The following is a 21127-nucleotide window of genomic DNA, read 5'->3' on the forward strand; positions in this document are numbered from 1 at the left end:
GTATTCATACCCCTTGAACATCTTTTTCAATTCCGACCGAGAATCTTTGACAATGCCTAACATGTAAAAGAGTTCAATGCATTTTATATATATATTTTTTGTACTTCTCTTAAGTTGCCAAAGAAACCAAACCAGAACATGTTTCCTGAAGGATGTTTAAAATATGTTTAGGAAATTATTTTGCAAGCATGTATTTGAAATGCCAATGTTGTTAGTATAATGCTGATGATCTACCTTCATATTCAGAACACAACTTAAAGCTTATTACTGAGCAGCTGAAGCTAAACAATCCTGATTCACTCATGAGTCAAACAAACAGAACAAACTGTTGATTCAACTTTAACCAAATCATGAGAACCGCGACTGGAGCAAAACAACAAAATCCAAAACCACAATAAAAAAAAAAAAAAAGGTCTTATGGGAAATGAAGGAAAACATGTCAAATGAACTGTAGAAGCCAAACAGAATGTGTGGAGAATGTAATTTGCTCAGTTACAAACATCAGAGTTTTTAGCTTGGACGAACATCAGAAGAAAAGAAAGACAAAAGTGGAAGCGTGTAAAACCCCAGAGAACAAAACAGAACTTGTATCCAGTCATAATTTCTTGCAATTTGTTAATCATTATTGGCTAATTGGTACATGGGGATATGGGAAATGTAGAAGTATGGCCTGTAGCCAGTTAGAAAGGCAAAATAATGTTGAACGCTATAATGAACACAAAAAGGTAGAACAAAAGTAAAATTATGTTGCGTTTTATGCACAATTTGTCAGTGAACAGTTGGATTTTTTTGTTCTGTAAAAGTGAATTAACTGTGCTATCTTTTTAGTCTAAAATAATAGAATGCACACAGTAAAAAGCTGTGATTTGCTGCAACATTCAGCAGTAAATCCCTTTGAAAAAACAACAGATCTGAAGAATCCCTACAACTATTCTATATGGAGGTTGAACAGTGTTTTAGTACTACGTTAAAGTCACTAAAACACTAACCCTCACTGCCGTAACCCTCCAGCTGGTTTATGCCTCCTATTGGTTTATGCCTCTTCATAAAAAAGAAAAAAAGAAAAAAAAAAACACAACTCTGCCATAGTTGTAATAAAACATGTAGCACAAATATTCTTATGCAAATAGAGTTTTACAGAGAATAATATCAGCACTGAGAATGTGCCTCCCCACCTGGAGTTTGGAAGTTGATGCGTCTCATTTCCACGGGGTCTGTGGGATGGTGGGGTGTAATATCTGCATTGTTAAGCAGACATTTTGTGCGTGGCTCAGACTCTTTTCTCTTCCGACTGTGGAGCAAAAAAGAGCAGAGAAGCATAAAGATGACAAACCATTGACAAGGGAGGAACATGAAGTCAAAGTGTTATCCAAAAGAAAATTTTATTGTCAACACCTTTTTCCCCCATTTTTTTGACGAAAGCCACCACTCAAACCCAGAATGCTAGTTGTCAACAGAAGTATAGTTAAATTCATAATAATTAGCCTTGTTTCTGAATGTATTACCTATTCAATCAAGGATATTAAACCTTTTAAGCCTTTGACTTTAAGACAAAGGACCTTTTTGAAAAAAAAAAAAAAACTTGCACATCTCTACAGCAAGAACTCAAGATCCTCCAGTGCTCTTCATATTCTAGGAAGCCAGGCTACTCCCTTCTTTTGTAAAATGCACTGAATCTAAGTAAGACTACACCTTACCTGTCTGGTTTGCTGTTTCCACAGAATGCAACAGGAGCCAAATAAATATATAAAGATGGTAAAAACACAACACACAAGGAGAAAGGGAGAGGGGGAGGCAAGAAGAGATATAAATCAATAGAGAGCAGTTTAAAATTCACAGGGGTCACTGCTGGACTCGCAAAAAAAGCGAGATGAAGTTCATCAGCATCTGAAGGGGTGAGTGTGTGTGTAAATGTGTCTGCAGATGTGTCAGAGGGTGAAAATAAGTGAGTGCTTTCTGAAATGTAGCTAAGCGCATGCATTTGTGAACATATGAGTGTTGTGTGTGCGCGTGTGCTGGTGTGTGTGTGTGTGTGTGTGTGTGCGTGTGTGTGTGTGTGTGTGTGTGTGTGAGGGCGCAGATTCAGCGAGGAGAGGGGAATGTCAGGGCCAAGGGCAGACCCGGGAAACACTATTCACAAGGGAGAGAAGGGGGAAGCAGGGCGGGAGTAGTGGTGTAAGCGTAAGATGAAGAGAAAGAGAACGGAGAAAAAAGAAAGAGATCCAAGGAGAGATGTTACTCTCCCTAACCACCAAGACTGAGGTAAGGCAAGGTCAGACAGCGGGGGGATCATCTGACAGTAGAAGGCTACACTTGTATTGCTCACCCCAGCCCTGGTACCCCGTTAGATAATTCAGGAATGTCCTCATGTGTATAGAAACTAGCTCTCACACTTGAGTTCTAACTTCCAGGATGTGGAGATAAAGGAAACAGCTAGCTGTGAAACAAGGGCAGGCTATTGACCTGATCTGTCGCTTGTCACAGCCATTTTATTGAGCTTGGATAGAGCAGCTGATAAATACTGCAAGTGTTTCACTGAAAGCGATGAGAACCTAACTTAAACTAAACTGAAATCAATCACTTTGAAAGCATTTGTTTTTTTTTAATTAACCGGTAATAATGAGTTGAGTTTTTTGAGCATCTTCTTAAAGAATCTCATCATCTCTTATTTCTCCAACCAGCTCACTTCTCACAGTCATCTTTTACCACAACAAAGCTTCTTTCACATTTGCATGCAACAATGTTATTGGGTCTGTGGACATCATGCTGCAATGAATACAAAACACGACCCCGCTTCAGCATGCTTCCTGACATGCAATTATTTCCCAATAACCCAATTCTTCACATAAACTACCAATAACCAGTTCAACATCAAATAATGAGAACACATTGTGATATTGCTGGACATGTGGAAAATTGAATTTTTATAGCACATTTAGTCCAAATAACAAAACATGGCATGGAGTTTGAGATTTTATGAGCGTATGGCTGGAGCAGGGACTAAATCTGCAAAGCCGTGTTTCAGCTCAAAGTCTAAATGGCAAGTTTAGAGTAATAATAGTGAGATGACATAGTGTTTAACATCTGACAAAAAAAAAAAAAAAAAAAAAAAAGCTAATTTACTGGCAAAATATGGGGAAAGTAAAACTACCGAGAAGCCAGTCGGCTACTTCCCATCATTTAAGGTTGAACAATTTTATTTTTCAGAGTGCTGTCTAAATTATATTCGGAGATGATTACTCCAATTATTCCAAATCGAACTCACTTTTTCAAAAGGAGAATGGAGATGACAATGCCAATGATGAAGACCACAGCCAAGACGGGGCCGACCACCCAGATGAGTCCATCACCAGTCTCTACTGGCAAAGGATCCACCACCAACTCTGGAGTCATCACTGTGTCAGTAAACGGGCTGGTTGCAAACATTTTCTGATGGGAAAAAAAAACAAAAAAAAACTGAATATAAAATGAATAACATAGTGACAATGAAAATATGTGATTAAAGTTATCAGCAGGCCAGGCTAGAGTTGCACTGATCAGAAATTTTGTGGTCAGCTTCTAATATTAATTAGGACAAGCTTAATACAAACAAAATGTAAATAAAACAAAAGGGGTTATAATATCGCTATCTGCAAGCCTGAGGCAAAAGTGAACAACACCTAAATGAGTTTCTTAAAAGCAAAATTGGCTATAACAAAGCAACTTAAGTGTACTGAACTGAAATGAACCTGAAACTCACCCCCACAGTGGAGTTGAGTTCAGCCAGCAGGAAGAAGGCATATTCCTGACCAGGTTCGAGGGGCTTGTTCTCGCAGCTGCTCAGGGGGTGGTCATATCCCACTGTGAAGGTGGAGGGCAGCTTCTTGAAGCAGGCGGTGATGTAGGCACTCCGCTGGTCCAGTTGAGCCAGCTGTCGCCGCGAACGTCGCTTTGGGATCACATCCCTCAGCAGCTGTTCAAAGTTGAGATGGTATTAGTTCATCTCTTCACGTTTTATTCTATCCGTATTGCAAATCCTACATATGTCTCAAATTATTTGGATTTATTAAGGATGTGTTTTCATTCTGGCTTAAAATTTATCTTAAAGAATGATAAAAAAGAAATAATTTTGTAGGATTAATTTTGTTATTGTTCAACAAATTACTTGAGTGTCTTAAGCAGATGCAACTGCCTGTGGATAAAATATAATGCAATGTCGATTAAAGAAGCTGCATGGCATTCGGAAGCAAAGAAAGACACATTCAACCTTCTGCATTCAGCTCAGACTGCGGGCACAAACCATGGGGAATGTGTGTAATCCCAATTCCAAAAGGAACGGTTGTCGTTGATTTAGCACCAAAGGTGACCCCCAGCTATGGGAAGACTTGGAGAAGACTGCATAATTCTGTCTTCTGCATGCTCTGGGGGATAAATTTGCATTGCTGAGATGTTCTAATGGCTGTGCCCACTCTGGTAAATGGTGTTTACAACACTGCTCGCATTTACCACCATTGATTCGACAAACACAGAATCTCTAAGAGAAAACACAAGATTCCTTTATGGAGAAGAGTTTCTCCCTGCCAACACCCGGCAGAGACATCATGTGATTTCTCCAGTCTAGTCCTGTATCCTTCACTACTGTGGAAGATTTATTCCATATTAAGAAACCTAATGTCTTTAAGAGATCTTACCTCTTCTATGTCCATCTCATCAGGATTCTTCAAGTTTTTAACTGTTCCTGATGTTCTTTTAAGAGGCACCACAACCACATAGAAGTACCTGCAAATGTATCAGGAAAATAATGTATAAAGTTTTTTTTTCTTTATTACTTAGTTCAAACTAACTGCAAGACTTAAGAATTTTTTACTAATATGTGCACTACCCATAAGCAGGCTGTCATGTACTGCCTACTGGCATAGTAGGCAATACCAACATATTGTTCTATACTCACTTGACATCCCCACTGTTGAATGATGGAAAAGACATAGTGAGCTTGTTCTCAGCCTCAGCGTAGATATCCAGTTTGGGTTTCTTGATCACAATGAAGGGCGCCGTACTGGCTGTCACACGATGCCTGGGTTCACCCTCCAGGCCTTCTTGGCATTTCACCCCGAATTTATAGGTACTGCTGTGTCTGAGCCCACTGATGTACGCCTTCAACTTCCTAGCATCCACGTCCATCTTTTGCCCGTTATAGTCAATCTAGATTTCAACATATTAACATTTTCACTTTTAGAACATAGCCGTATAAACTGGTAAATAAATAGGTGACAGAGAAACGCTATTAAGAATTGTGTTCTTAAAATGAGATTTTTTTTTTTCAAAAAATGAATGACAATCAAACAATCATATAAAAACATTGTACAGGTTCAAATTTAGTTTATTCCAAGGACTCTACTTGGGATATCTTTTTAAGCTCACCACGCATTTGTATGGTGATCCTCTATCTGAAAACTTCCACCCAAGGACTATTGTTGTCTTGGTGGCCCACTTAACAGTAAAATTCTTTGGGACATCTGTTGACAAGACAAATATGAGAGAGAAAAAAAACAAAAAAAAAAAACAAAACAGATCGAACAGTAAGTCAAACAAGTAGAGACAAAAAAAGAGGAATAAATTAATTAGTTCGGCTCTAAAACAAAAGCTGCTCCTCCCCTGCAATGCTCCTCTGGGTTAAAGAGTGAATGCAACGGTGATCTGTGACTGGCTGGGAGAAGGGCAATGCCACTGGTTAACACACATAGCACGTAAGACTCATTGACAACAAATGGAGCACAAGTGTACGCCCTTTGGCTGGCCATCATTGGGAGTGCCAAACCATCTCACCACTGACTTTGAACCATGACCACTTGATGATTAACAATTGACCCTTGTAAAACACCCAATGCCAACTATTCCTACAGTGTTGCAGAGTTTGAGTTGGCACTGCCAATGCGCTGCCACACAGACACTGAGACAGACCCAATACACTGCATGCCAACAGTCCTGAGCAGTGCATCTGTGAGATGCCATGCCACAAGCTGTCCTGTTAAGGGACAAAGGAAAGGGAAAAGAGGAAGGGAGCTTTGGGAGAAGAAGGATGTTAAGAAAAAAAAAAAAAAAAAAAGGATCTAACCGAAAATTAAAATAAAGTCAGATTATAGTCATAGTTGTGTAATCCTGAACACCCCAAACACACAGTTGCTGTGACTGGATTTGACTGAAGTCCTACCTTTTTTGAAAACTGGGAAGTGAGATGGCATAAGCGGCGTGAATGTGCTCAACAAAAGGCTGCAAGGACCGACAGGAGTGTCTGACCAGCAACACTTACCTTAGAAATTCTAGGCTGCTCTCCACTTTCTCAATATGACTGACTGTAACTTACTGACTTTCATTTTTACCTGGTTTGGGTTAGTGATGTAAGTAATCCAGGGAAAGCTAATTAAATACCAATCATTTTTGGAAGAGCGTTCAAGTTGGTTGAAGAAGTTGGTTGGATATTTTCTTTTCTTTTTTTTTTATTTTGGTAAACGTGAACCATACTTTGAGTCAATTTCCAACCCCCTGCATCAGGGTTTGAAAAGAAACAGGCAAGCCCTACCTGTGGTATCAATGGCCATGGTCCGATACTGGATGGGCGGGCTGTAGGGCCCTGGACCTATACTGGTGTGGGCACGTATTTTCACATCATATGCAGAGTTCGGTTTGAGGCTGTTGAGCTCAAAGCTAGACTGGTGGGGAGGTAAACGGAGTTCTTGTGGCGCTTCTCTTGTTCCGGCTTCTTTATAAGCCAGAGTGTACTCTGTGATGACCCCATTCCTCTCTGCCAGCACTGGTGGAGACCAGGACAGCTGCACTGAGCAGCATGTTACCATTGAGCCCTCGTTAATTTGAGGGTATCCCCCAGGGGTATTCTCAGGAACAGCGAGTTCTGCCACAGCCTCTTCCCCAAAGCCCCCTCTGCTTTTGGCGGAGATCTTAAAGAGATAAGTGGCACCCCGGTGAATGTTGCCCACAAAATACTGCCGTTCATGGGGAGCAAACTCCAGTGTGGCCAGAGGGGAGACGTCTTTCCGGCCAAACTGGAGGCGGTATCCCTGCAGGTCCATTCCATTTATCAGGTCTGGAGGATCCCAGTGAACAACAGCTGAAGTCTTTGAATCTTGAGCTACTGACAGATACGGCGGACCAGGCACTGTGCAAAAAAAAGTAATGGAGAAAAATCTTACTCTTCCATTTACACATTTGTAGAGATGTTACTAAATTAACTCAACAGACATAACTTCAAACATAATGATTACTGAATAGTTGATATTTTTAGTCAATAGGTTTTAAGTCATAGACCAACACAAAATAGAATACTGAGGTAGATCAGCTGGTTTTAATACACTAACATTTTCAAATGGCATATTTATGCTTTAATTTTCTTAATGTTGCAAAGCAAAGCTAAACTGCATATTTTGCATGATTCATAAAGCATGTTTGTATTATGTTTTCTGCATATGTGATCATAGGAAACACAAGCTCAAACATTCTCAATTATTAATGTTAAAAAGATCACAGAGACTAAAACTACACTCACAGTTATAATTCAAAGAATTTATCAGTTAACACAACCGAGTGAGCTTGTCTAGAATGGTGATGTGGAAGATCCTCAGCAGTGATAAATTCTGGAGTGATCGTTGTTCCCATTATCATTTAATGCTACATAGACACTTTAGCTAGCAGAATCTCAGAGCTGCAAAGCCTCACTAAAGATTTAAACAAAGAACAGTTCCTCTTTTAACTGTTGTCATCTTTTTACATGTAAAATGTCTGCTCTACACAGGGGCCCAAACTCCATTGCTCGGGGCAGCCCAGTTTTGCTGCTCTCATGGATGACATCTCATCCAAATCCTGTTTTCAAAGGCCCAATCACTCAGACAGAGGTAGCAGGATTTAAAAGAAGCCTGCAGGTCCTCACCAGCTGTAAAAGTTGTAGGAGAGACAAGTGTGGCTGATTTGTTCTAAAGCCACATCACAGCGTAAATGGGGGCTACCTTGAATCTATTTTCAACAACTTGCCATTTCTCTGTGTCTTTGAACACACAGAAGGTAGTACCAAAACAAGTCATATTAATAACATTTCAGACACATATGTTTTGCTCTCAGACCTCAGGAGTCTTTCCAGACTATTTTGAAAAGGATTTAGGAAAGTGGCACTTTGTTTTAGAAGTGATTATTATAGTACTTTCTTCCTATTCTTCCACAGAGCTGGCCCTCGAACTCCCTGAGGGAAACTGTCTTGAGGATAATTATGTGATGACTGAATCAGAAGACTTAGGTGTAGTATGAATTATAGCAAGCATACAGACAACACTGCAATGTGCCATTAAAATAAAATAAAAATAAAAAAAACAACAACTTGAGAACAGAAAAAAGTTATTCTGCATTTTGTATATTTGGAGATTGCCATTTTTCTAATGGATACTAAATAGGGTAAGATGAATTAGATGAGAGATACAGCTATGAAATGGAGATACAAATTGGTTAACGGCTGAATTAAGCAGAAACTGGTGCATTTAAGGAGCTATTGCAAATGCTAACTATCCAATCACAGAAAGGTGAAAAACAGACGAATGATCATCTACAACGAAAGAATTGCAATTATGATTCACCTACAAAACACCAAAAGGCTGTTTTGCCACATTCCCATCTGCAGCAAGAAAGCAGAATGCATTTAAAGACATGCGGTGCTTCACAAAGCCAACCCCTAGAGCTGCCGAGTGATTGTGTAACACAGAACAGGCAATACTTTATTTACTTTATGAAATTTAATTTGATTTGGTGAAGTGATGGTGTATTTATCATTCACAAAGCTTGCCAAAAGAATTGATAAACTAGGTTTGCAGCAATTGTATGAGGTCTTAATGAATTTATCAAGCTGAATAAGCTAAATAGAACTCTAATTTTGATTAACTACAGTGAAATATTTTCTGCATAGAATATATTTCAATAGCAGTTTAGGAGCCCCACCGATGGACTGTTTTGCTCTCCACTTTACATTTGTAGGTAAGTGTCATATATAAGGACATTTCTCTTTGCATCTTACATGAAATGCATTTGCTGTAATAGTGTATGGACTCTCAAGTTTTCTGTTTATGTTTTTCCAAGTTGCCACTACCCATGTTTCTGCATCTACGCACGTACAAACGCACATACCATATTCTGCTTTTTACAATCCACTTTCTCTTGCCTTATTAGTCGTTTGTGTTTGCTAATTGGAGCCTTTCTGGAGACGGTTGCTAGAAGGAAATGGGAGTGGGTGGGTTAGACCGTGGATTGTCAGCAGAGCTTTTGCCCATAAGGGAAAGGCGCGGGTGTTGCATATTGGGTGAAACGAATCCTGCTAATACTTCTTGGCTACATGCTACAGATCAGCTTGGTGTCATTTAAAAGCCCACTCTGCCTTCATGGTTGCAGTTAATCAAGAAAATGGAATCAGAGATAATGATTCTGGGATGATATCATGGGTGGATTTTCCATTTTCATTTTTTTTTTTGTTTTTTTGCCTCTCTTTGAAAATCAACAGGCTGCTGTGTGTATCCTTTGCAGCCTTTGTAACCCCAGCAACCCCAGCGACAGTTTTATTATTTGTACATTCAAAACTGTGGCCTAATGCATTGTAGGGGAGAGGGATCAGGGGCACTGAGCCAGCAGATTGGTGTCGGGTGGGGAGGTGGAAGCCGGGGATTGTTCAAGCTGTGTGTATGTGTGTGGTGCCACAGGGTGATGATAAGAGAGCAAGGGCATGGTGAGGAGAAGAAAAATGAGTGAATGAGGGATGATGAAGGTGACTAGGGACAGGGAGCAATCAGCTGCAAAGAGGACCCACAGGGATATGAGGAGCCTGATATGTTAGTGTGTGAGGGTGAAGGTACATGAGTGATTCTGGGATTTCTGGACACCTTGATTGTCCTTTTCTTCTTTACCCTTTTCTTGCCGCATTTCATCACTTCTTCCCCTAAGCTACCCTCCACCACATTCTTGTATATCCAAACATCCTCCCCGTCTCTCTGTCTTTGTCCATTTCATAACATACCCTGGTTCAATCCCTCCATGTGGAACTCCTGGCACGTTTCTCATCAAACCGCAGAATTAACAGCTTTCTGCTGACGCTCACTCACCAACTGAGAAAGGGGCAACAATGTTTTCTCTTCATCACCTCCTCTCTTATGTCTACCTTTCATGCACTTGACAGACAGACAGACTCTTCCAAGTAACTCAACTGAGTTGTAGCAGCATTTTATGGATTCTTAAAAGCACCACCTTTCAACCAGTATTTTACAGGCTTTGCTATGGCAACAGGCTGCAAGCCTGTTGCAACCTGCATCCAGTGGCATAAGTATGCATTTCTCAGAAGTAGATATGAATCAGATTCTTATATCTTCCCTTTTCCCACATGTTGTTCTTCCACCCTTTCCTTCCAAAGCACCACCAGTTCTACAATGATAAACTACTTCCAAGCTTTTGAGACCAGAATAGAGTCGGGTGTCTGGCCAAAACATGTTAAGCTTTTCAGCTCGGTATCCAGATTATCCAATTTTGTGCCACAGAGAATAAAAGAGCCTGCATAAAGTCAGTAGACGGTGATGGTACAGAATCCAGTACTTGTAGATGTAGCTCTTACAAAACCTAGTGTGACCCTAGGCAAAAATGTACAAGTTCTTAAAAGTTGCAACAGTAATTGACATTTAATGGTGAAAAATTACTTTAATTTCTAATTAAATCAAGGACACCTCGGATAATATCTGAAAAATATACCAATTACCCTTGAATTCACTGTGATATCACACTTGCTGTTCCTACACAGCTTAAACTATCAGATGTCTTCTACATCACTGTAGAAAAAAGACCCCCCCGCTCAAATAAAGGCCCCCATTCAATACAACCATGTGGCATTGAATGTTTATGCATCTAACATGTTTCTGAACACTCTTGTAACCATTCTTTCTTATAATAGGTTATGCATGTCATGTTTTTTTCTTATTTTTTATATGTATAAATAGACCAGATTTGTATAAATAACAGTTTCCCATATAAAATGTACATTTTCACTAACATAACTAAAATGTAATAATCCATAAATATCATGTGTTGGGGAGGTCAAAGGATTGAAATGTATGCACTTATTTTGCAGAAAAAAAAATGGGATTGAAGAGGTTAAGATGTTCTGTCTCAAAACTAATCCTGACTTTTATTCTTTGCTGTCTCTCATGTAGTAAAACTGGTCTATACATTTGTTTCCTCCCAGCATAAGTGTAGTGTACTTCTCAAAAAAAGAAGTACACTGCAAAACCATCGAGAGACTGCAGTACATTCAGAACTCTCTATGATCCAGATGAGATTGCTGCTTTTTGAAAACATAACACTTCTATAATCGTTCACTGGCTTCCTGGACTACAAAATATCTCTTCACACTCACAAGCGCCGGTATCTTAAATAACCTCTCTCCCCACGAACAACTCATTTCTTCACTTGACACAATCCAAACTCTTTCCCAGCATGGCAATGCTGTGTCCAGTGGGTAAACAAGTGTTTTGTGTTTGTGTGTGTGTCACTTTTTAAACATAGCAAAGCCTATGGCATAGTTGTAGGCTGATTACTGGTTTTAAGGTACACCAAGGTTAGCAACAGTTACATTTTCAGAATTGCTAAAACGTTCTATGAGTAGAACACAGAGAAAAACACCCATTTGTCACCCTTTGAGCTCAAGGTAATGGTGATAGCTCGGAACATTCAGCAGAATGCAGGCTGGTTACTGAAACAGATAATCTAATTAATTAACCAGGACTTTGCATGTGGAGTTTGATGATAAACATTGTCTTTGGCAGCAACAGGAACCTTTCTTCCATTGGCCCTGGTCAGGTTTTTTTTCAAACAGAACTTAGAGTTCATATATATATATATATATATATATATATATATATATATATATATATATATATATATATATATATATATATATATATATATGTATATATATATATATAAAATTTCAAAATAAAAAATCTCATACATAGATTTTTATTAAGATTTGTTCACGTTTACAAAACTATTGTTGACAGTTCTGGAGGATGAAAAGACATGGCCCCTGATGTGAATCGACTTTTTAGTAACACAAAAACCTGCTCTTTTTCATGATGTTCTGTCTCGATGTAGCCTTTCAGGCCTTTATGTCTCCAAAAGAAAGGAAATGGCTTTGACATCATCACTCCTAGAGGCATTTGTGTTCCATAAATGCATGGGTTTATGTTTTTTTTTTTTTTTTTTACAAAAAAAGAAAAAAAAAACTGAACAGCTATTTCATAACTTGTACAGACGCTTGTGTAATTCAAAATTACACAGCTGTACAATAGGTTGTGTGAAGTGTTGGATGTGTTATTTGAAATTCATTTTTCTGGTTAAAATTTTACAGCCAGGAATTTAATTCCCAGAGGTTAATTTGAATTACATAATTGTCTCATCCACTGATCAAGCCCAACATTATGACAGGTGAACGGAATAACACTGATTATCTCTCTTCATCATGGCACCTGTTGGTGGATGGAATATATTAGGCATCAAGTGAACATTTTGTTCTCAAAATTGAGGTGGGTAAAAAGCAGGAATTAATTGAGGGAGCTTGCCAAGTGCCAGAACTGCTGCTTTGGTTGTGCCTGCAGTGGTTGGCATCTATTCAAAAGGGATCCAAGGAAGAAACAGTCCTGAACCAGTGACAGGGCTATGGGCAAGGAAAGCAAAGTCTGGCTTGTGTAGTCTGATTGAACAGATGAGCTACTGGAGTGAAATGGCGTCTGATTATTATAGAAAGGTGTCGGACTACACAGTTCATCACAGTTTATTGCATATTGGAGTGCACAGCCACAGATCAGTCATAATGCAAAAATGATGACCACTTCATGCCAATAAAAGCACATTCAACGAGCCTATGAGCATAAGAACCGGATCATGAAGCACATCCTCCAAGTTGGACTGAGATCTTGCAAACTCTAATGTTATGTCTAATCAGTATATTTCTTGATATTGTATATTTTATCATGATGCAGCACTAAAATCCCTCTAAGTGTGAATACATTTATTTTGGTTATTGCTTGAAAAAGGAAAAAATATTTAACATAATTTCTGTAAATACTTTACAATGTCCTCATGAGGGACCACTAATATTTACTAGGTAACATCTCTTAAAACATGATAGGCCAAAACCTGATTTATTTTTCCAAAAGAAAAAAAATGTTCCTCACATTCCCAACTTCTTCACCTTTATCTTTTCTTATAGAAATTTTTTTTTTTTAAATATCAATAATAATTATGAAAAAAAGAGTAAACTTTTTCTTAGAGAAAGGACCAGACGACAATGGAAAAATTAGGATTGTGCACCCTCAAACAAGATCCTTTATCCAGCTTTTAGGAGAGGTATCTATCTATTTAGTGGTTAAATGTCATACAGTTAGGCCGGGATGGGGGCCGTGTGCATATGTTGTTGTTTCGACATCCATATGCCTACATGTGTGGCATGTAGGCATGTACTAAGTTGCATCAATATAAGGTTGTATCTTCTGCAACCTCATTCGTAAACAAGCTTAAAAGACAGCTTCACAATTTAGATTACGTTTATGCTAGCTGAATGAGCACATGTGGTTTATACAAACTGTGCACACCAGTGGCTACAAGGGGACAAATTAAGAATACAAGGTTTTGTAGAGCTAAATCATTTGCCTTGAATGTTTTATTCATACGGCAGAAACCAAAGACCCAAGTGGGGTTTTCATGCTGTCATAATCTGTCTGAAGAAATTTCAAAGTATCTTAAACGATGCCCTTGATCTCCTAAAAAATTGCGGACGGTCTTCTAAGCTTGACTGAAATTATAAAAGAAATACTGATACAAGTGAGCGTCTGATGAAACACAGCTGTTGAAACACATCTGTTGAAAGGACTACTGATTCAGACATGTGTATTTCTAAAGCCAGAGCTTTATAAATTTAAAGCTAAAGCTCATAAAATGACATATACTTGATAAAGACACATAATCAAGTCCCTCAAATGTCACAACCTATTAATATAATGTGTGTCTGTTTTTTTTCCCAGTGCTCCAAATAGATAAAAAAAAAATTCTGGTATTGTCTCTAAATCTGAATTTTTATGAGCTTTGATTAAAGAAAACAAAAACAACTAAAGTAAGAGATATCTTAAACTGATCAAAATCCTCTTTCTGACAACATCCTTTAGTCACAGGCTGAATTTATTTTATTTCTGTACTGACCTGCCCCTTTGGTCACCACCACTTTGGGTTTACTCCGTGCTCCATCCCCCTTGGTGGTGTATGCTGCTACCGTGACGGAGTAAGTGGTGTCTGGCTTGAGTCCTCCGATGACCATTTCCTAAGGGGAACACGGGATAGACAGGGAAAAGGAAAATGTCAGAACCTCTTCTGAATTTTTTATGATCTGACCCCACTTTGTAGAGCTCAAAGCACCTTGTGCTGAATGTTAATCCAAGCATCTCCTGGTTCTCTTTATTAATTTTCACGAGGATGCATGCATTATACGCAACGATTCGCTCTGTGTAATGGGAAACCATTACGCAAACCCTCAGAGCCACAGAGGTGGAGAAGGGACATTATGTATGTAAATGCAAAGTACCTCTCTCTTCTATTTCTTCAGCAATTTCCCGATCAACAACTTAACTTTGATAAATGCCCACTGAATACATCCTGGCCTTTCACTGGCAGTTTTTACCTATGCAATTACGGTTCCTTGAGTCTTCTTCAAAGAGAAGCTTCCGATCAATTCTAATGAATCTTTCAAGGGGGAAGGTTTTCAACGAATGCAGAATGAGGTTTTTAACAGGCTGGTTGGCAGGGAGGATGGGGTAAGTCAATAATGGTAAATAAGCTATAAGCACTTTTTACACATTATAGTATTTTTCTGTACTAAAGGTACCTTTTGTTTAATTAGGGTGAAATGTATCGGATGTGGCAATCCATTTGTAGTAGGCCTACGGCGTTTTCCAAAAGTAAAAGTAATTTTCCACATTTTGTTATGTTTCAGTGTAATTTGCTGAGATTTTAAAGTGAAAATCAAAAGTTCTCTTCATCCATTTTCAAATTAACTATAATGAGCTTTCCTAAAGAAAGGCGATAACCCACAGCAAAATGCTTCCAACTACCGCGTTTTTAACTAACAAGCTAAATGTTAAATGCTAAATGTAAAAAGCTAAATGTTTTATAAAAAAAAAAAAAAAATCCACATGGTTATGTAAGAATGACTTTCTTTTTACTAGTCTTTCTTTAGGACCGGATGTGTTAAATCTACCACTAATAATTGTCCTGCGGACAAAGTGTCTCACCTGAAATGCGTTTCTCTACAAGACCTCAACAAATATAATGGGCTTCTAGGCTGCATGTATTTGTAATGTGACAAACATTTAAGGGTTCAAGGAATAACAACTCTTTAATACACTGCATGACAAGAATCTGGAGTCGGAACCAAGAACAGGCATTTAGTAGACTGATCACCATTTTTATGAATCTTAAAGTGACACAATAATACAAAGCAACACAAAGTCACCACATCACAAAGTACAAATTCAAACAAATGAAATACACACACGCACAAATAAATAAATAAATAAATAAATAAAAAACTACTGTTTTTGCACACAGCAAGATACAAGCAGCATTAGCATTCTGAGGAGATTTTCTAGTAGATATTGCATCAGCCAGCGTTTAGTGATGGGTAACTCTTAAGGGAAGTTCGTCTGTTTTTTGTAAGAGACATATGAGGATAATGGAGCTCTGATTGGGCAGCTAAAGTGAAACTTGCAAGCCTCTCATTGTTTCCAGATAGCAAAATAAGATAAGAGGGTTGGGCTTGTGCATATTGTGGGCCTCAACCGTGGTTGATGCAATAGCCACTGTTTCATGAACACAAAGCACTCAGGCAAAACTTTGTACTTACATATTCAGCCGTATCGTCCGTTTCCCACTAACCCCCCCCGCCAAAGTGAAGAGTGCGCAGGAGAGAGAGAAAAAGAGCATTTTTTTTTTTTTTTTTGGAAGGAAAGAGGAAAACTAAAGTGGGGGAAATAGGATTGTGAGAGATTGAGGCTTTAGAGGTTTAGGATGGGCAGGCAGCAGAAATAGGTCACTAGTTTTAGGAGGTCAGAAGAAAGAAGCAGTGCTTGAAGCTCAAAGGAGACAACCGAAACAAGCCAAGTGGTACAGGTCTGAGAGTATGCTACAGTTAGCTGAATGAAATAGAAACATAAAAATGGTTTTTGTATTCCTTAGACAGAAATCCTCTCATTTTTGATTTAGCATATGTGTAGTTTCAGACCATGTAATTTAGGTTACCGGAGCTCAGGAAATCAATGTGATGCTGGTGTTATTTGGATTGAGCTGTCCGTTTTTTTAATAAAGTTTGATCAATAGTTCCAATTGATTCAGTTCCTAAGTGGAGCTGCATACAATATTTTTCCCATCATGTTATGACTTTCAGGATGCAGTGTCCAGAGATGATTACAACTGGGCACAGGAGGCACGATTTACTGGATTCCAATACAACTGAGTCAAAGGATTTTCAAAAGGAATAAATGTTTGTTGTTTGTCGATTCAATTTAAAAAAAAAAAAAAAATATCAAAATTTTCTTTGGTTTCTTGAAGCAAGTACATGCGCATTTTTTTCATTTGCACTATTGCTGCAGAGCATTTATTCCTTATAGAAGTAGTGCATTTATTCCCAATAGAATAGAAAAAGTAGGAAAAGATAAGGGAATATTTGATTACTGCTCTTGTTGCGGGTTAAGGCAAAAAATAATATATTACAGCAACATGAAATGTAATCCAAGAGGTAAACATCCCCAATATTGCTCCACACACTCCAGTGACATTTATAAAGCCAAAACTGCTTATAAGAAAAGATGCACTGATCAAAGTCTGTTGGGTGATTTCTAATTTCTGCATAGAATTTTTATCAAGTATTTTATCCAATTCTGATTTATTTCACATTTAATTTAAAAATGCCTTTCTAGCCTACCTTCTGATGGTTATAATTAATCACTTAAAGCCAGAGGAAAGAATCTAATGCCAGGAGTGTGTGAGACAATTCATTGTAAAACAATATGGTACCAATATCAAATAAATGTAAAACAAATGACAAAGTAGTACTGGATGTTCACGTTTTGGTGGTAAATATGCATTAGTAAATATACAATGCATATTAATGAATTAATCCATTCAGTCCAGTCCAGCTAAAATTTGACCAGTTTCTCTCAGCTGATTTCCAATTTTATCTCCAACTGTACATGTACGTTATGGGAATTTACATTTTAAAGAGAAAACAATGTATTATTGGTCACACCTGGGCATCAGCAAGCATGACATCCTTGATGAGGGGCAGGCCCCGTGACTCGCCATTTTCAACACGTACATAGTGAACTTGGTAGCCACGGATTTGACCATTTTGCTTTCCAGGTGTCACTGAACGCCACATCACTTTCAGTGCTGTGGAGTTGAGAACCTCCACCTCAACCCTCCTCGGTGCTGCTCCAGGAACTAGAAATAAGAAGCAGTTTAAACACAAAAATCAGAATATAAACATGCAATATTTTCTTTGACAAACTTTTTGCACAACTATAAAAAAAACCCAATAAATTAAAAATACTAATATTACAGACACATTTCAAAACAATATAGATCCAACAAATGACACCGAAACATGGTCTACACCCCAAATATACCTTCACTACTCTCTCCCGTCACCTCCACCCTTTCAATAAGTCTCTTTATGGTGGGAAGCCTTGCCACTTATTCATAATGACCGACCTTTTTGGCAGCCTTGAATACAGGCCGCTTGAGGTGGCAGAGAATATCATTTTCTGAGATGCGTAAAACCCCTCCTCTTAAACGGCTTCCACTTGCTTCTCCTTCTTCATTCCCTAAATCACAACCCAACTCCGCCCTCTATTTTGGTTCCTTCATAACCAGAGTTCTCATTTTTTTAACTGACACTTGTTAAATGTCATTATTATAGCAGCACCAAAAATAGTTTTGATTTGCCTTTTAATAACTGCCAGTATAACAGTGGTATTTAAAATACACGAATGCCAGACAAATGCAGAAAATTTCAACATGTTAGATATAAAATGGTTTATGTAGAGTAGAACCTAATTTAAGTGAATCTATGTCACAGGTGCTGTGGTAAGATCGATGGATCAATAAAATCCTATCATGTTAGGATTTTTCTTCTTTCGCCAGAGAAACTTATTTTTAGCTTCTTTAAATGCTTGTTTTCTTTCCATATGACCACGTTGTGTTGTCAAATTGCGAAAGGTAGGTCTTCAGGGAGCAGGGAAATAATAAAAGTGTATCAAATGATAGGAAGTGAACAGAATAAAAAAATCAATTCAGGTGCACAGTAGCTGCCCTTTCTGTCCGGAGACAGTGAAACGGGTTTGTTTTTCCAGTTAAAAGGATGGATTAACACACCAAAAAGAGTTTGTTTCAGCAGCCTGAGTGGCATGTTCAAGATCCTTGGTGGTGTACTTACTAAACATACAGGTTAGGCAGACTAGTAAAAAAAAAAAAATCCTCAGGACGAGTTTTTTCCATGTCTGGGAGGTGGACATTTGGTAGATGTGTGTCTGTGTGTGTATAACCGTAGTTATTCATAAATTATTGTCAAGAGAGGGTCTAGGAGTATGCTTAAAGAAGAACATTTGGATAAGAAATCCCAGAGTTGCAAAGACGCAGCATATTCATTCAACATTTACTGTTTTTATTTTATTTTTTAAATTTTTCTACACAACACTCAAACTGGATTTTGAGGTTTAGGTTGATGAGGAACCACTTTAAGAATTTCAATTTAAAAATTCTTAAGTAAAATATGTTAAGCCTTACTGTAAGACTTTCCTTGATTTGATTCCCGAGTACAGATGGATCATAGTAGTGTATTCAACCACGACTCTTGTGACTTCAAGTTAGATGCCAAAGCAGTTTAACCTTATTTCAAGCTAACAGAGAAGAGTTCTGTCTCTTAATAAGGCCAAGTCTCCACATAAGAGACTCACGTACCATCTTCATCTGTCCGACAGATTAGGGGCTCACTCTCGGGGCCAGGCCCAATCTCAGTTGAGGCGGACAATGTGATTCGGTACTGGGTCCACTTCTCCAGTCTCTGCAGCAACACCCGCTCTTCGGTTGGAGGCACTGGCGGCTCCTCCATGGGGTCTGTATCGTCGCTGGCCCCTTCTGAAGGGCCCACCACTTGGTAGCGCACCCTATACCCCGTCAGATCACCGTTCTGACTCTTCAGAGGTGGGGGGCGCCAACTTACCAAAAGGCTGGTGGAGCTGGTAGTGCTGCACTTAATTTCTTGAGGGGGAGCTGAGGGTTCTGGTGAGGTGGAAAGGACAGGAAGGAAGGGAGGTAGGGGGCGGTAGAGGACGAGGAGGATGGGGGAAGGAAGAAGGGTGAAAAATGAAAAAATAAAAAGATGGTAGAGATAAAGAAAATGAAAAAAGGAAAATTTTAAACTCAAATAAAAAACAACAGGAATAATCAAAATGAAACTGATCAACACAAAACACAAATATATGAAAATAAAAACGGGGTACCAAGCAGATGCCAAATTAAAAGGTGAAAATATACACCACCATACAGAAACATAATAATGAATCAAGACAGCTGTGCTTGCTGGTTTTGGTGAAAATAAGATATATCTGTGAACATTATTTTATGAAATATAGGTCAATTGTTTGGTACTTTTTCCAAATCTAAAAAGTCTACTAGCTAAAAAGTCATGATAGATTTTATAATTTAGGAGTCTTTAGGATGACTAGCACCATTTTAAACAAGAACTCAGAAGTTCACTTTATTTTTGTGATTGCTAGACAACAAATTACGTAGTTTAAAATGAAAGTTTGAATCATTCCAATTTATCACACAGAATTCCATGGTAAACCTTTGTGTCTGAATTGCTTTTGGAGAACATGTTAAATTAAAAAAATGCCCTCTTTTAAAATTCTTAACATTTTTGTTTTTCCTGTCCAAATAATATATATTTTAGCCTTTGTATTTTATTCTTTGTGCAATTCCTTCCACCTTGATGTAGCAAATCTAGTTCATTATTACATTTTCTGACAGCAAAGTAATACAAGCTAAATTAAATATGATTAGAGACAAGGACATATCACACAAAAGTTTAAATAAAAAGAAGCAAATGAATAAATAAATATGTTTTCATCCAAAAATAAAGGACAATAAAGAAATAAGTTATGAATTCAAGGAGGATAATGTGAAATTAGTTGGAACCAAAGTGATTCAAAAGATTCACAACAAATACTTTCTAAAAATACAAGGTGTGAGTAAACATCAACAAAGGAAAAATAAAACCAGATGCTCATAAAAAAACAAAACAAAACAGTATACCATGAACAGACAAACAAAAGTAAATCGCAAGCATTGTCTGCATCATACGTACCTGACTCCCAAAAATAAAATAAAAAAAAACTTTCAAGACTTTCTTACCAACAGCACCTGACTCCAGAGTGTGCTTACTCTAGAGTCAGGGAGAAGCAACACTTTCCCATCCTGAGAATATGATCAATTTTATGATCAAATCTTGTTACAGTCACGGCAAACAGCTATTTGTATCCACTGATAGTTGATTTGGACCCAGTTTGGGAAGAGCAGGAGGGAGAGAGTTGGCTCTGTGCTGTAGCCAGTGCTGTTTAATACTGCATTGTTGGGCCAGAGGGTCCACAACACTGAGAGAAGGGAAAGCCAGTGGGGAAAACTCATTATCAAGATTTTCTACGCTCGTGAACTTGGCCGAGCACAGAAACATCCTTCCTTGTTGGCAATTTCCTCAAATAAATCCCATTTCATAGCCCTATGTCTAAGTATCTCAGAGGAGCCTGTAGCCATTTTGACAGTGCCAAGACACAAGACAATGTCATCAACAACATAAAAAGCTCATATAAAGGAATTTATAAAACTTTAATAAAATGTTGTGAGCATATTGTCACTTTAGAAGAAACAGATTTAAAATTGAAAAGAAAAAACTAAGTTTTATAAAGAAAAAAATAAAAACAAAAAACATTTTACTTGGTAAAATAGACACTGTTCC

At 38.2% G+C, this 21127-nt stretch overlaps 1 protein-coding gene across 2 annotated transcripts in view; it reads right to left on the reverse strand.

The window, feature by feature from the left end:
* The window catches only part of ptprsa (protein tyrosine phosphatase receptor type Sa), a 245785-nt gene that overhangs the window by 44003 nt on the left and 180655 nt on the right, over positions 1-21127 (reverse strand). For both annotated transcript variants that reach the window (XM_088005040.1, XM_088005041.1), the window contains 10 exons: positions 19072-19392; positions 17360-17553; positions 14263-14380; positions 6560-7153; positions 5401-5495; positions 4931-5181; positions 4671-4758; positions 3740-3952; positions 3266-3429; positions 1176-1291 (listed from right to left, as the gene is read on the reverse strand). In XM_088005040.1, coding sequence (XP_087861166.1) covers positions 1176-1291; positions 3266-3429; positions 3740-3952; positions 4671-4758; positions 4931-5181; positions 5401-5495; positions 6560-7153; positions 14263-14380; positions 17360-17553; positions 19072-19392 — 2154 coding nt within the window. The remainder of the gene's footprint in view (positions 1-1175; positions 1292-3265; positions 3430-3739; positions 3953-4670; positions 4759-4930; positions 5182-5400; positions 5496-6559; positions 7154-14262; positions 14381-17359; positions 17554-19071; positions 19393-21127) is intronic.

This window comes from Poecilia mexicana, unplaced genomic scaffold, assembly GCF_051168715.1.
Source record: "Poecilia mexicana isolate PSO_F unplaced genomic scaffold, ASM5116871v1 scaffold_4, whole genome shotgun sequence".
NCBI lineage: Eukaryota > Metazoa > Chordata > Actinopteri > Cyprinodontiformes > Poeciliidae > Poecilia > Poecilia mexicana.